The sequence below is a fragment of the Pagrus pagrus genome (assembly GCF_965226575.1).
Source record: "Pagrus pagrus genome assembly, chromosome: 4".
NCBI lineage: Eukaryota > Metazoa > Chordata > Actinopteri > Spariformes > Sparidae > Pagrus > Pagrus pagrus.
In genome coordinates, this window is record NC_140188.1 from 8,597,749 (window position 1) to 8,614,564 (window position 16,816).

A 16,816-nucleotide genomic window follows, 5' to 3' on the forward strand; every position below is an offset into this window, starting at 1 on the left:
ACTTTCTTTGAGCTTAATCTAGCCCTAACCCTGTCTTGATGTATCTCTAGGTGTTGTTTCTGCACTGCGAGGAGGTAGAACATTCTCAAGCCCTTCAGTGTCACATTGGCGATTGTTTCAACTTCACCTTGAAGCAGCAGATCATGCACAACAGCATTGCTATTATTTCCTGCTTCTCTCCAGTAGGCATCACATTAATGTTCCTGTTTATCCCTGTGCCCTCAGGTAAGGAGTTTCGGGACGTGATTATACATGGAAACCGGAACAACAGCATCACAGAGCAGATCACTGATGTGGTGAAACAGCCTGCTTTTATCGCCGGTATCGGAGGGGCCTGCTGGGTCATCCTAATGGGCTTCAGCATCTGGCTCTACTGGAGGAGAAAGAAGAGAAAGGGCCTGAGCAACTACGCAGGTTAGACTGATCATAGTCTCACTGTAGCCTATGCTAATTTACGCTGACATTCTGCTCTTGTGCTTGAGCAAACAGTGGAAAATGCTCCATTGTTCAACTAATATTTTTTTCTTCCGTCAAAGCAGGAGTATGTTTCATTCAATCAGTACAGTTTTGATGAAAGTTGCTAGCAGTGAGGTTCAGATGGCTACGGTGTTAAAGCTCAACAGGGAGACAGATGTCAGTGTGAGCCATTTCCAGAAGGCTACAGTTTTTGACAAACCCACCCACGGTGTTGGTTAATAGCCCGTGGTGGTCGAGCTGAGTGGGCAGACTGGACTCTCTGCTGGTCACTGAAGCTGGAGTTCGTCCAGCTCTCCTCCCACACACTGACCCTGACATCTTATTGAATGACCCCCAGTCAATACTAGCAACCACCAAGTCCACATACACTACCAAGGGATACATGATTTAATTAGAGAGCTGAAAATAGTAATGAACTCACACATGCGTGCCGCAGCCAGTATAGCACTATATTCTTACATTAGTTGCCCTTTAACAAGCAGAAATTCAAGAGAAACATATTTTCTTCTTCTTATTTTAGCACGTCAAAAAAAGGCACTTTCAGTCACAGCTACTATGAGCTGGCTTTATTAATTTGCTCTTAATTTCTTTTTGTTGCATTTACATGTTTGTGTGTTGTTTGGTTTTGTGCCACCGTCTCTGCACCTTGGGCCTCTGAGCTGGCTGCTTTCCTGGCTGTCGCTCTGCACGCTGGGTGACGATGCGGTCTCAAATTCTCTGACCCTCAGCACCTCTCGGCTCGACCCCGTCCCCGGCGTGCAGATACCCCTAAAGCACCGCTTATCTCTGCAGGCTTTTAACACACAACTTCTCTGTCTTCTTGTTTTGCAGTTCAGTCCTTCACCTTCACCCCTGCAGGTACTGTTCATTTGTCCTGTCTCCTCACCCCACCTCAACGCAGATTCATTTCCTTTCCCGCTTATAGTATATATGCTTGGATTGTGCGACTGTTGGTCATGGCTGGTGCAAATCCAAACTTCATAACCATGAAGGCAATTTATCCAACCAGAGATGCAAATTCACACCTCAGAGATATGCTATTGGCCATGACCAGAGCCCTGCAAACTTAAGCCCCTATTCCTGCCAAACCTGCGGCCTTATTGTGTTGTAATTGTGTATGTCTGTTGTGGCTATGTGTTTTATGAATGTACTTTCATCTTGTTTTGTGTATCTTTTTTGTGGTGCAGGGTAAGACTGTCCATTTCCCTCTTCTCCCAATAACCTTCATTTTTGTTTTCTTTTTAAGACTCGGATCGTGTTGTAATCTACATATCTGTTCTCCATAGGTGTCAGTTAGGCAGCTGGCTGGTGTGTTTGATTATTTTTCCCCTTTCCTTCCATTTATATTTTTTGTTCTTTACTTGTGACAATTTTCTCCCCACTGCTGTGACTATACATATCTGGCTGAATTTATTTTGTTTATCTTATTTTATCTAGAATTGTGAATGATGTAACAGTGTTATATTGTTGAAATCTGTAGCCTGAGAGGAACCAACACAGTACAGATCATTTATCTGTGGATGGAGTGGAGTGAGAGATGCCTATCCAAAACTCTGAATATTTGGATGTAAAGTTAAAGTACAAAAATGCATTGCAGATGGATATGTTAATTATGCCTAGAGGCGTCTGTAGTGTACAGTATCAGTGTATCTGATAGCTGTGGTGCAGTGAGTCAGGGGTCAGCACAGGGCCCTTCCCTCTGTTTCCTGGATTTACTGACAACCATAACTAATACAATTTTTTGGTAAAGTATACATGTAGCCACGGGGTCCCTGTGGAGCCTGTGCCAAAAACCCAATTAACTCTGGCCTTTCCACAACAGCTGTAACAACAGATTATGGAACACATTAGTATGTTAGTGAAACACACCTTAGACAAGCAGGAGAGGAAGCAGGTTATCTCACTAAAAGAGTTTTGAGTGGCAAGCACAAAACAAGGTCAGATCTAGCAGAGATTATGGAGTTAGAGTGAGGTGATATTTAGGACATGAGCCAAAGTGCGGCTGAAGAGTCTTACAGCGCTGCTCTTCTCTGTATTGACAATTAGTTGATGTATTGAGAGTGTCCTGCCTCAGCCTCCTAAAGCTGTCAGTACATGAGAGGTAAATCACTACACTGTTGAGGCAGACGGCCAAGCAGGAAGGAGATTTGATGGAATTTTTATACGCTGATTATGTCCACCCCCCCTTAATGCTTATTAAAGGGGATTAATCTGTATTCATATTGGAGAAAGTGCTTATCTGGAAGACGGAGGCGAGAAGCACAGCCCATGCCGCCGTGTCACTCTGGCTAACATAAAAGTATTTCACAGCAGCCCAGAAATGTGCCTGAGCACAGATAGGGACTTCAGAGGCCTTCCCGCTGCACAGCCTCCCCTCCCCTCGCCTCCACCACCTCCTCCTGTCAGTCCTCTCTCAAGCGGCAGAGAGTTCTCTAATGCAAGTTTGTTGGTGGTGGAACAAAGAGAAATGGCTTTAGCTACGTCTGAATAAGGAATGCCAACTGTGTCTCGAGCTGTCAAAGCTATATTTTATTTAGGCAGACCTGCAGTGCTAGTTTTATCTGTGTAAAACTTGTGTTAGCTGTGAGTATTTAAATTCCACTTGCTGCTATAAAGCTTAATGCAGGAAATAAACTACAGTTTTGATTTGAGTTCCTCTTGTTTGAAATCCTACAATTCTGTTCATGAGAGACAAAATTGGATTAAGTGAGCTTAGGTAATGTTGGTGATGCATTAAAACGTCCTGTAAGCAGCCTTTGTAATCTATTGTGGGAGTTTCCTCTCCCTGTCAACTGTGTTGCTACGTCACCCACAGAAAAGCCCCCTCTCTCTCGCCCATGTCTGGGCTTGTTGTGGAATCAACCTGAATTGAAACAGAAAAGAGAGGAGGAATGTTCAGCCTCCTTCTCTCTTTAATCTCCATCTGTGGAACAAATGAGCCAAATTACTAACAGCTCTCCTTCTCTCTCTTGAGTAAACCAGCTCCCTTTTTCCCCTCTTCCCCCCCCCATCGGTATGCGGTGATTTCCGAAAACTCTTGCTGCTTTTCTGTGTTTCCTGTTATCCATTGAAGTTCTTACATGCTTAGAACTCTCGACGCTGCTTTGTCATCATGGTCGTTGAACAGAGATGAAATGGATCCTTCACAGCCGTCTCTCACTTTGAGCCATGGAGTTTTACTAGCCGCTGACAAAGAGCGTGGTCCTTGTTATCTATACATCACTGTAATGGAACAGGCCACGTGTATGGCTTCTGGGGGAGCCCTGCTTGCTGAAGGATCAGTAACTCAGCCTCCACGCTTGCAGATAGAAAACTCAACGTGATTAATGAGCCCTCTGCCTTTTCTAATCATTTTTTGGCTGAGATTTAATCACAAATCTGATAATAACTCAGCAGCAAAATAAGAAAGATGAAATGAGTTTTGCCTCTCATCAGGCATCTTGTCCTTGAGGAACACATGACATCTCCACTTATGCAAAGCAAAGCAATATGCAATCCTCATCACTGGACTTTTTTTTTAATTTTCATGAAAGGCATTGGACGCAGAGGGACATCTGCATCCCTTAGTGAATCCATCAACTATCTAGCTGTGTAAGAAAAAGAGAAGAGATGGAGACGTAGCTTGTGAAGGGCAGGCTGGACAATACTAAAGAGAGAATGTGTCTGATCTTAATTATGGAAATAAATCCTGGTTGTTTGCTATGAATTATAGACTTAACCTGGCTTTGTCTTTTTTTTCTTCCATCTTTTTCCTCTGTCTTTCTTTTCTGACTTCAGTGACATTCCAGAGAGTCGATGGTGGTCTGATGAGCAATGGAAGGTGAGTGTGGTCAATATTGCAAGCGAGTAAACAAAAATCTTCCCTTCATTAATATTTCATCCTCTCTGTCCTAAGCTTTACATGTCTTAACACAGCCGTTTCCTCCACAGTCATGCATCAAGTCTTCAGCAAGCTTTTTTTGATTCTAACGCTGATAAATGACTGATAGATTGAAAGATAACCAATACCTGTTTGTGTGCCTGCCATGCAAACCGCCGTGCAAATATACATTTCTAGCACATTTCTGTTCATGCATCGATAGATGGACTCATAAATCTCCTCAACAGAATTAACAGAAACAATTTAAGCAGAGAGTGCTTTTATTTTGTCATTTATCTTCCGCTGCCGGCTACAGGCAACCCAGAAGCCCTCTGGAGTGATAAATTTGCCTGTCACCTTGCGTGGGCGGCTGGGATCTGAGCACATGTAATAATGTAAAAATAATTACCCAGGGGAGAGACGGTAGAGGTACCCCGCTTGCACCCCCATACAGCTTGCTCCATTTCAGTGTGTGTCGCTGAAAGAGAGAGGGGCTACAGAGACGAGGGCACATCTCAATGACACCAGTTACTGAGCCTTTGTGGGTATTCAAGAGACTCCCTTGAGAATCCCGGGCTTCTGTCTATCTACTGCTTATCACACCTGACTAGGTAAAGCCTCCAGATCTCAAACACTCAGCAAGAGATTGCCAACTAAATCTGACCCTGTGTGTCTCGGCTTTTGGGAATGTGTCTCTTCTGCCGTCTGGTTGCAGCATTTTTATATTTATGCTTCCCCCCCCCCGTTACTGTGTTTGTATGACTGGATGCCACAATGGACGATTTTGCCTATATTGTTCTGTGAGCTGCCAGCACGCTCTCAATGAATTAGCTACGCTACTTGCCATGCCTTTTCTCATCTACTTTCTGCTGTAGTGTTTTTCCTTCAATTTTCCACATAAGTGGTTCTGATTCTCACTCCAGCGAATGGGATTTGAAATGTCTGTATTTGTGGTGCTCTATATTTGTCATATCTTTAGTCAGGAGCAGCAACTGCCTCAATTTTCACCACACTGGAATAGGATGCAGTGTGGAACTGTTATTCCAACAAGAGCCTCTGATCCGTTAGTCACTGTAGTGCCATCAAATCCCAGATGTTGCAACGTGCCCATCTGCCCTGAGAGGGAAAATGTGTAGCAGAGTATCAGAGGAAAATGTGTTCATTTGTTACATGAGATGTTTATTGCATTAATTAGACAATAGCAAATGAAGCCACGTCTGTTTCCAGTTTCTCATTGGCTCCTGCCAAATTGCCCTGACTGAACAATTACAGTTAATCGATCACAAAATAAATGATTCATGGAAGATGAATAGGCTACAGATTGGTGGACCTGGACGATTTGACATTGGCTGCTCAATTGAAATTGATAAAAGCCGATAAGGGCTCATTCCTTATCCCCCTGCCAATAGGGAGATTGTAATTAGGAGGTAGTAATAACTTCCTATCTTGGCACTGATCAATATTTTAGTAAAGCAGATTCACTCCTATAGATGGGGAGAACAGGCTGAGCATTGCAATGAACAGGTTTCACAAACACTGTTGCTATGGAGATTCCTTTACATACCAGGATCTGAATGCTAAATGACAGCATGAGTTAATCTAGAAAGTAATCTGTGTTTCCCATTGCTCTAAGTGTTAGCTAATGTCTAGACTTTTAATCCAAGTTCCATTCACGAGTCTGTGGGACCATAAATACCTGATTTATGAAGTTGCTCTGGAATTAATATCTCTCACTCGGCTTATTTATGGGGAGCTCAGTGTCGGGCATCTTAGGCAGTATTTATGGTTTCCTACCCATCACAAGTAACTGAAATGTCCAACAGGAAGACGAAATGCTTCAAATCAAATTTTATCTACCAAGGTTGCCATCCATCCTGTGCTGGCCAGGGATTAAAAGTTAGGTGCTGACTTCTTATTAGATGTATGACCCTGTGTCCACCCGCTCGCCATTACCCCACCATCTCACAAACAAACGGAGTCTCACACACACACACACACACACACACTTATATATAACAAATATCCTCAGTAGAAATCAGTCTTATTCTAATTATCCTCAGCAGGAATACTGCTGTGTGATAAATACAAGGACGATGCAACCATTTCCACTGTCAGCTCCTTGTCTTTCAAATGGTCTTTTTCTCAAGTGAGCTGAGGGACGAGTCAAGTGAGACAAGTAATGAGACAAAGGCATGGTCTTTTACTTTAGACGGTGTACAATTGTGGTGCAGTCTTGCTGGCGTCAACAAAAGAAAACATCATTCTCATCTTTTTCAGCTGCTTGGAATTTTTAGTCTGACAGATGTTAAGCGCACGAGAGGCAGAGAGAGGAGGGAGAGAAGGAGGAGGTGGAGGCGTGGAAGGGGAGAATGAAGGAAAATGGGGTTAGGGAAAGATGGTATTGCAAGAGAGAATAATGGCAGTGGGGAAGCATGGCAGCTAGAAACAGAGGTAGGAAGGACGTTGGGAGATGTATTACCCTATAAAAGTGCATCTGTCTGATGCACAGCCATCAATTTGAATGACTTGTCTCCCCCGAGGGCCTGTTTTGGCATTCAGAAACCACAGCGAGGGCTCTTAGCTTGCCAGGGCTGCAGTTCATTTGGACTCCCCCCTCTGTGGAACAGCTCTTCTCATTAGAACCTGTGGCTGAGGAAGAGACTGACTGCAGCACGCCCATTACCTGCCCTTGTCCTCAGGGCTTGATTCTTATCCCGGTCCCTCAGAGCCAACACGTCACCACACTGGCGCTAAGACAAAAACACCCATCAGGCAGCCTGGATGCTGACTACTGTGATGCGCAGCTTCTCAGAGTGCACATACAGTATGTATCTGTTGTCTGCTACAAACAGCACTGCTGGGCACTGACAGTGGGGTGTGCTGTGTTTCTGAGATGATAATACCATCTGCTTCATCACATATGAGGCTTTTCTGACCTATGCAGGGTATTTTGTCTACTTAAAATGTACTTATTTTGTATCTTCTAATTTCGTTCCTTCTTAATCCATTTCAATGCCAAGTGGGTGTGATGTATCAATGAAGTGGCACATAAACAAAGGCATTTAACTCCATCTCATTCTCATTTAACTCCATCTGTGTTACGCATGGTAACTAGCATAAGACGTGATTGTACAGTAAAGTGGCCCTAATGGCCTCCCAGCAGTCACCCATGACAGGTTAAAGTCTTAATGGCTGCTTTTTATGGGTCTCACCCCCTCAGGAGGGACACAACACCTGTTAAATGGAGCTGCCCTCACCCATATGCAGGCATCCCACAAGTGGGTCATGGGCATCATGGTGGGGCTAGAGCCGAGGTTTGACGTCTCATCAAGTAAGATGTAGACTGTCTGGACATCGCCACAAGGGGTTGATGAGAAAACACAGCAGAATGAGCAAGATATTAATGAATAAGGAAACAGCACACATGTGGGTGTCCACGTGCACTGCTGTATGTGTGTGCAGAGAGCAAATGCATGCATTAGTGTCTCCACAGTGTGCTTTTGCATTAATAACTGAGGGAATGTGACAAAGACACAGCAGGAGAAACAGAGAGATAAAGGGCTGTGTTTGCCTGAAGGAATTCCAACTTTGTGGGGGGAGAAATGTATCCGTACAGTATTTCCCCCTATCTCAGAAGTGTTTCATTAGCTCCAGTGGCTTACGGCAAGCTTATCTCACGCAAACACACATTCTTGTGCACAAACTAACATTTAAACATATGTTTGATTTTTTTGTCTGCACATTGTCTCGCTGCTGATTGCTGTCATGTTATTTTATTCATTATTTCCAAATCCAGTAACGTAATGCAGAAATAAACCATGCATAATAATGTTTTTGTATTAATGTAATTGCACAGCTTATGTTTAATCTACTGTTTCATCCCGTGTTTCTGTCTAGCCGGCCGGGCCTGCTGAATGCCAGTGACCCAGGTTACCCCTGGTTAGCGGACTCTTGGCCAGCCACCAGCCTGCCTGTCAACAGCAGCTCCGGGGGACCCAATGACCTGAGTAACTTTGGCCGAGGAGGTGAGTGCCCTGGTGCCGTCCCCGGTGCAATGAGAAACAGACCATAGGAGATGAAAGATGATGGCCTGCCCTCCTTTCTGTTCTTGAGACGCTCCTGTTGTTCATCATGTACATATATGCATATTCCATTTGTGTTTGGGTGTATATTTATATATCACATCAGAGGACAGCTAGAGCATTAACAGCAGGGCCTCTGCTGTCACCAGGCTGAGTAATGGCAAATAGTCCAGCCTGGTGTCATGGCCCATACCTCAGAGCTAGAGAATGTGAGGGGAGAGACGGGCAGAGGAGCAGGGGGTGGATGGCTGTTTGAAAAGATGGTCTTGAGCAGCCAGTCGTGAAGGACAGGCGCAGCTTGACTGGCGCAGATGCGGACACTTCCGCCACGGCTCTACATCATCTTCCCTTCACTGGGCATGCAAACCATGCACTACGGAGAGAGTCTGCTTGCTCATTCCCTGGCGCTCTCTCTCTCTCCCTCCATTCCTTCTTCTGTCAACACACACACATGCAGAGTAGCAGCGTTTTCCCTCATGAACAGAGAAGAGAGGGGAGTGAGATATTCACACATGTGGAGGGGAAACAAGGCACCTCGGCTGGGAGGCTGAGGGTTGGAACGCATGAATAACTGGGATGAACTTTTTGAATGAGGTGAACCTGTTAAGTGCTGTTCCCTAAGATGCGAGCTTAACTGAAAGCACAAAGGACCAAACTGTAATTCTATAACACTCCAGGACCTCGTGCACTTTGTATCCCAGGTCTCTCAAGGTCTGACGTACAGGGATCGTCCTCTTCTCTTCATCTGCCATAAAAACTAGAACCATTTTTATACAAACTCTCTACGGGGTTACAGGTCTAGTGTGTAGGATTTATGGGGGCAGAAAAGGAATATAATATTCATAATTCTGTTTTCATTAGTGTATAAATCATCTGTAACTAAGTACTGTGTTTTCACATTCCATGTTATAAAACAAACACTGGCTCTTGAGAGAGCTTTTGGGCTCCCAAAGGGCAGGATGAGATGAGGGGTGTTCAGCTGGGTGCAATCTGCAACCTCACCGCTAAATGCCACTAAATTCTACACACTGGATCTTTAAAGCCATCCTGTAAAGTCCCATCCTTCCTCTTTTCAAGATCTTCCCACTGGGCAAGGAGATAAGACGGGCACCATGCTCTCTGATGGAGCCATCTACAGCAGCATAGACTTCACCACCAAAGCCAACTATAACAGCCCTGGCCAAACATCCCAGGCCACACCCTATGCCACCACCCAGATTCTCCATTCCAGCAGCATCCATGAGCTGGCGGTAGACCTGCCCGAGGCCCAGTGGAAGGCCTCACTCCAGGCCAAGCAGGAGATGGCCAACCTGGGGTACTCACTGCCCGACAAGAACTCGTGCAACAACAGTAAGTCAAACTGAGACAGTGAGTGTGCTAATGGCGATTTGTGGGGATGTTGTTGCCCTCACAAGTCTTTTATATATGATTGTGTCCCCAAGAGATTATTCTTATCCAGTGACATCAAAAATAAAGTGAATTAACCCAGATCAAAAGCCACAAATTTACAGTTACAACAAGTTTTCCAACAAAAGTACTTGAAGCCTTTCCAAACCTACTGTGGTTGGGAGGAGTTTGTCCTAAAAAGAGTCATTTTTCCCCCGGCAGACATCATCTTGGTTACTCTCCAAGGTTGAATAAACATCTTTTAAAGGAGCAGTGCCGCTAATTCATCTATCCTTTCTCTTGCTGGGTTTTCATGGTGGTGCAACTCCTTCAGTTTTTAGAGTAATTGTTAATCCATTTTAGCTTGACTAATATTTAAGAAATTAATCCAAATTAATTACAGTGGATTTGATGCAGGATTTTTTAAAGCCGAGTGGAGTTTCATACTTTAGGTGTAATGAGTATTCCTCGGCTGTCTTCTTATACATATTTATGATCTCATTTTCCAACAGTCTAAAACAGATTAATTATTGTCTTTACATAGTCCCTTTAATCCAATGAATCTTTAAAAACTACTTTTTCTAATTCTCCCTGACATTATTTTAAGAAGTATGATCTCATATGATTATGTACATCCCTCTGAGGGGGGACAAATATTGAATTAAAAACTCTACTATTGACTCATTTATCCAGTTTCATGAAATGAAAAGAGTTGTGTAAATGATTAGCGCTGTGCTTTTCAAATCAACAACAAATCAAATTTGTCCTGCAAATGTTGTGCCTGTTGCATACAAATCAGAAAGTGAATGACAGGTTGAACAAGTGCTCCCCGTTGAATGTATGACTCCTGAATTTGTCCTGCTTGCTCAATGCTCTAACTGCATGTTTGCATGTGCTTGTGCTAACTGCCAAACACCTGACGCCACTGTGATTTTTGCCCTTTAACCCCCACTGTAGCCCTCCTTTTCATTCCTGACTACCGTTTGGCCGATGGATTGTCTAATAGAATCCCACACAACCAATCACAAGATTTCAGCACCACCAGCTCTCACAACAGCTCAGAGCGAAGCGGCAGTCTCTCAGGTTGGTTTACGCAGCAGAGAATCTTATAAAGCAAACTGGGATGCTCTCTGGGGCTCTGCCGCTTGACTTTATGATTGACTGATGTCTTAATTGCTTTATTGATCTGTTATTTGCATGTACTAACATGACATCTAAGAGAATTTATATGAACACGTGTCCCTTTCCCTCACCAGAGATGCTTTGCTCACTCAGCCCCCACTGCTTACAGTTTATTTCATGTGGATGCTATAGAGTCTTATTTTTAGTTATATGTGGTTCTGAGTACAGTAGCTTCTACTGTACTGTATGTAGCCATGTTGTTATTTACATAGGAGTTGACAGCTTATTAGAGCATAAAGAGAGAATAATTTTATGATCTCCTGACGGTATATGGCTGCAAGTGCTAATGCTGGGTTTCTGCCATATCAGTCGGTCCTTGTAAGGGCTTTGTCTCTCACTGTGTGAGTGAGCAGACGGGAATAGGGGCAAAGGGAGTCTTTCAGACAGAGTGGACACACACACACACACACACACACACACACACACACACACCATTAGAGATGCTTGGCTGGGTAAAGTGGCAAAAATACCTCCCTTTTTCCCTCTTCTCCTAATGGTGGCTGACTACACTAAAACCCATGTTCAGAGAATTACAATGTCATTTATAGGACACCAAGGCAGCCCTCTGCCTGCCTCCCCTCCACTCTCCTCTTTTATCTAGTTACAAGCCACTGCCTTAACTGGTCTCTAATTCAATGCTCTGGCACACAGTGGGTTGGAGAGAAGGATGTGAAGTGGCCATGCCTTACAGGCAGATTCCTCCTATAGACACAGAGGTTACTAAGGGCCCAGACTGGGCCTGGCACATGCTGTATTATAATTTCATGAGACAGAGAGAAAACATCATTAACAAGAAAGATCTGTGCACAGAGCACAGTGATATGCCGAGAATATGCTTTAAAATAATGGTTTAGCAGATAGTAAATAAGCTATAGCCGGCGGCCTGTTAGCTTAGCTTAGCATAAAGAATGGAAGTAGGGGGAAACCCCTAGCGAAGTCCTTTCAAAAGTAACAAAATCCGCCTTCCAGCAGAAAGCCCACTTGTAAAACCACAACTTAAACCACAACAAGATGTAAAATATAAATTATTAAGCTTCAGAAGTGTACTGTAGGTGGATTTGGTAACGTTGGACAGAGCCAGGCTTGCCGTTTCCCCTGCTTCCAGTCTTTATGCTAAGCTAAGCTAAGTATTGTTTACATCTAACTAGGCAAGAAAACAAATACAAATGTCTCCCAAAATGTTGAATTATTTCTTAAATGAGTTTTAATGCTATTTTAAATACAGTAAAAACAAAAAATAATTCCTTTACATATTCAGTGTCAATGGTAAACAATTAAATATCAAAATTTGACTAAAAGAGATAATAATCAGGCATCTAAATAAAGTATACTATAAAACTGAATCCCCTACATAATATGTGATTTTTATTAGATCCATTGCTATATTGAACAGGTGGGAGGCACTAAAATGAGTTTTCTCACTATATGTCTTCTCTATACTGTACATCGTACCACAGAGATGGGAATTTGTACAAGCTAAGACTTGATTCAGTCTTCAACCAAAGTAAACTCAGCATCTGAGCGGGGGAAAAGTTGAAGTAGCGGTGTCTTGCTCTCCCTCTGAGGAGATGGAAGGAATAATGAATGTCAGGTCTGAAGGAGGAGAGCAGGATGAAAAGGAACAGAAATAGAGCAGCTTTCATGGCAGCATGGATCTCCACTGGGGACAAGAAGCTGCTCATTAAAACCTTTCTTAGTGTAAGGGAGAAGAGATAGCTGCTGTTTTCTGTGTTTTCTGTAGCAGTTTGAGACCCTGAAGACTCCCGCACTCTCCCTCACACGCTGTGAACCTCCATAATTATGGGAAGTCCATGGTTGTTTGTGACCTATTGTGGCCCTGCACTCTCCATATTTGTTGCATCTCACCTCATTATGTAACATGTTGTCTTTATTTTTAGTTAAGAAATGATGATACATGACTTTTAGTTATTTTGATGTCCTTTTTGAAATGATTCTCCCACTCAGAAGTTATATCTGGCTGCATAGTCTTTCTAGAGTCTCTGCTCTGTGGCTTTCCCCCTCAGCACTGACGCACCCAATGAAAACAAAGCAAGCTCAAGGCTATGCAGCCCTGCAGTTATAGGCTGGGAGCGCCCAAACCTTGGGTATAAATACCCAACGCAGAATCTATATTTAGTATGAGTTCCCCTTTGAAGAGAGGCCCAGTTTTGTCAGAGGAGATGGGTTCGCTGTGTAATTCCTGTATAGCTCCTAGCCACAGCCTCGCTCTGTATTTTTCATATTTGGGGTGAGCTGTTGTAATTCCAGTGCCAGACCATCTTTCCTAGAAGAGGCTCATTTACAATATTGATGGCTGGTCTTGTGTGGAGGGACTAAGGATGATTGAACAATCGCGTCAGCTCACCATTTATTGGTAAAAGTCAAGCGTCGCCCAGAGGTACGATTAGGAAACCCAATTACTTTCAGACTATACTTACACTGTGGTGCCGCCTGCCTTGGGCTTACAGTTGTTTCTTTTATTACTTCCATTCTTTATTAATCTTATTCTGACACCTATCTCCTCTTCGTCTGATATTCCCTTCCTTGCCCCAGCATTTTTACCATGCTCATCCTTGAAGTGCTTTTGTTTTCCTGCTGGTTGAAGACTTGAAAGAACAACATAATTATAATTTAATGGACTCAAAACATTTTTTGCACTGCTTATTTGTATTTCTCTGCCATCTGGCTTCCATGAAAATCAATAGAAATGTACCTCATTGCTTCTGTACGTTTCTCTCGATGACAGTGATCTACTTTTTACTGTGCCGGAGTCGAGGCAGTTTATTAGATTACATTGGAGTGCACGATGTTACATTGCACAAGATGCCGTATTGGCAGCTTTTTTGTGGCACTGGGAAAAGTGATTACAGGCCTTTGGCAGAGAAGGCTAACCAACAGATGACAGATACAAATGTGTTCAACAGAGTTTCCCAAAGATGGCTTTCACTAGTCTGTGCGGCCGGTGACGTCGGTTTGAGGTATTTCCTGGATTGAGATTTAAGGTGTTTACTGGTATAGACGCACTTCAGCTGGCCACAAATGGACTTGTATATGCAGATGCTGTACAGTATGTCTGCCTACTTCCCTTTCATGTGCATAATGTAAGAAACATGAGAGAAACGTTACATATTAATAAACCTGCGTGCTCAAAAATTAATGGTATAGGGGAGGATTACACTACATGGAGATTCTTTGCTGTGTGTGATAAACTTCATAGATATTGTGTGAGGCAAGATAAGATGCAATAAATAAGAACAAGTGTACATTTGTAATTGATTGAATAGATTTTTTACTGGATCAATGTACTCTACTCTGTTTTAGCATGATGGAAGAAAGCAAGACACATTTATTATAAAGTATTATCCAAACACAAGGCAATTCAGAGTGCTTCACAGGGGCATGGGAATACATTAAAATAAGACATTAAGAAAACATTAAAATTGCATTTATGAGACAATAAAAACAACAGTTACAAACAAAAATGAAAAAGAAGTTGCATTTTAAAGACAATATAAACAAAAGCTAGCAGTTACAGATTAAGGAAAAGTTAGGTATCTAATTTATTGGAAGGCTGCAGTAAACAACAATATTTAACAGTTTAAGCAGTCTTCGGGCTTGTTTCACATACAAGGACCCACTCATCATTTTCAGTAACGTTCAAGAAACATTTAAAAATCATTATTATGTATGTTTAGTCAACCTTAACTGTTCCCTGTATTGATTGATACAAAAGTTGTGTTGCCGCTAAGGTTGATTTGCCTCATAGGTGTACCACGAAAATATAGTTTACGCCCAGTGGGTGGATGTTTTGGTCAAACAGGTGAAACTTTCTACATGAATGAATCTTGTCTTTTCTAATATTGGTATACTTTTTCGTCTGATGCATCATGTAGCTGTACTACAGTGTCGACCATTTATTATGGACTATTAGGTGAGCACGGCAGGAAATTTGAAGGTGCCACCTTGAGCTTTAGGAAATTGGAGAGGCTACTCACATTTTATTAGTCAATACTATATTTTATAACCCACACATTATATTTAATAGTGCTCATTTATTGTAATAGCAATTAATTGATAATGGCAATAATCATCATCAGCAGATACAGTTAATTATAAAAGAAAGAGCTCCTTTGGAAGTTGTATTAATATATATTTCCACATACGCTAGTAGGTAAAGAGTTACTAAAGGAACTAGTAAAGACTGTTAAACGTAACCATCCAAAAATAGATGGGTTTTTTTCCTTAATTTTTTTTAGTAAATAAGAAATAAAACAGTTCTGAAATGTATCTAAAGTTATTGTAAATAAATTAAGTCATGTTTGTGTTTTTGTTGATAATCTTGCGTTCACGTTTTGAATGATGTGATGATTTACCCCGAGTAAGGGTTCATTTTCCATCAGTACATCTTGGTCTTCAGGAATATGTGTAAACTGTATATACCTTAACTCAAAAACACATTTGGGCTTGAAGTCAAATGTGTTTTGAAGAAAAAAAAAAGGTTTCTTTCACAGTGACCAAATCATATAAAAGCTGGTATTGACCTGGCTGGCAGATTTATAAAGATGGATGGGACAGAGGAGAATCTGGTGTTGGAGGGATATGAGTGGAAATGGATGGGGTTAGCGGCTCTCCGGTGTAATAAAAGAAATGAAAGTAGTAATAGACTCTCAGTGAATTCCATTAGGGACACACTGACACTACACAAGCCATTCATTATGATGATGCTGTGAAGTGAGATATTTCATTGTGGAGCCCAAAGACTGGTGTTAAAGGGGACACTGAGGGATGGGTGGAGCACAAAGGTCTGCCTCGGCCTCGTTTACTGCCGTTCTCTCCTGTTTCTATGGAGATTTGAGTCTTTTCAGCCAATTAATCAATGGTAGCACGCTTTTCATCAGGCAACCTTGAGCTTTTCTATGTAAGCACTGACAGGCAGGAGCCCATTGAAATGTTGTATTTGAAACTGTGTATGATTTTCCAAGGGTATGTCAAAACCAAATGGATCTGTAATCTAACTAGCATGTTTGGATTCAATTGAGTTTCTTGAGAAAACACATTTGTCACAAGCAGCTGCTGTAATTTGCAATGCTATCCCACTTGTATATTAGTTTTTAATGGATTTTCTTTTACAATCTAATTTTCAATGACTCTGTCTCTTAAATGGATCCCTTCCTCTTCCTTTTGTAGGTGGAAAGGGAGGAAAGAAGAAGAAGACCAAGGCTGGCTCTAAACCTACTAAAGCCAATGGGTCCAACTGGGCCAATGTTCCCCTGCCCCCTCCCCCTGTACACCCTCTCCCTGGCACTGAGATGGACCATTACCCCAATGAGCACCATGAAGGAGGAGGGTATGTCTACTATACAAATATGAATTCAGTATTCGGATATGATATGAACAGATGAATAATATTTTGCAGTATTATTCCACCTTTTGTTCAGTGCAGGGTAAAACATTTTATTTTAGATTTTGACGCTTAGCACTGACTTGAAAGTAGACAAGAAACTGAAAACTAGAGCTGATACTGATATTTTGGCATAAAACAACTCATACTCATCCCTTAAATTTGTTTATCAAACACTGTTACAAAGATATGTAATGCATTCAGGATAGTTTATAGTTTAACAATATGAAACAATGATTCTAATATACAGATAAATTAGCCAAAGCATCTTTTTCTGCATTATGTTCTGTTATCGGCACATATCAGTTGGACTTTAATGACAACCATATCAAAGTGCCAGCAAAATGGGGAAAAAAAGGCTTGTCCAATATTTTGTCAATATCTTTCTCAGTCATACACGATTAGACAATTTAATGTCCATCTGGACCT

The 16,816-nt window shown here is 42.2% G+C and overlaps 1 protein-coding gene across 11 annotated transcripts in view; it reads left to right on the forward strand.

Moving 5' to 3' along the window:
* robo2 (roundabout, axon guidance receptor, homolog 2) overlaps positions 1–16,816 on the forward strand; it is a 311,369-nt gene that overhangs the window by 279,174 nt on the left and 15,379 nt on the right. For 9 of the 11 annotated variants that reach the window (XM_084351853.1, XM_084351850.1, XM_084351851.1 and 6 more), the window contains 7 exons: positions 226–414; positions 1,309–1,335; positions 4,255–4,297; positions 8,234–8,361; positions 9,496–9,768; positions 10,762–10,887; positions 16,174–16,333. In XM_084351853.1, coding sequence (XP_084207979.1) covers positions 226–414; positions 1,309–1,335; positions 4,255–4,297; positions 8,234–8,361; positions 9,496–9,768; positions 10,762–10,887; positions 16,174–16,333 — 946 coding nt within the window. The remainder of the gene's footprint in view (positions 1–225; positions 415–1,308; positions 1,336–4,254; positions 4,298–8,233; positions 8,362–9,495; positions 9,769–10,761; positions 10,888–16,173; positions 16,334–16,816) is intronic. The other 2 variants (XM_084351855.1, XM_084351857.1) reach the window with 1 other exon arrangement.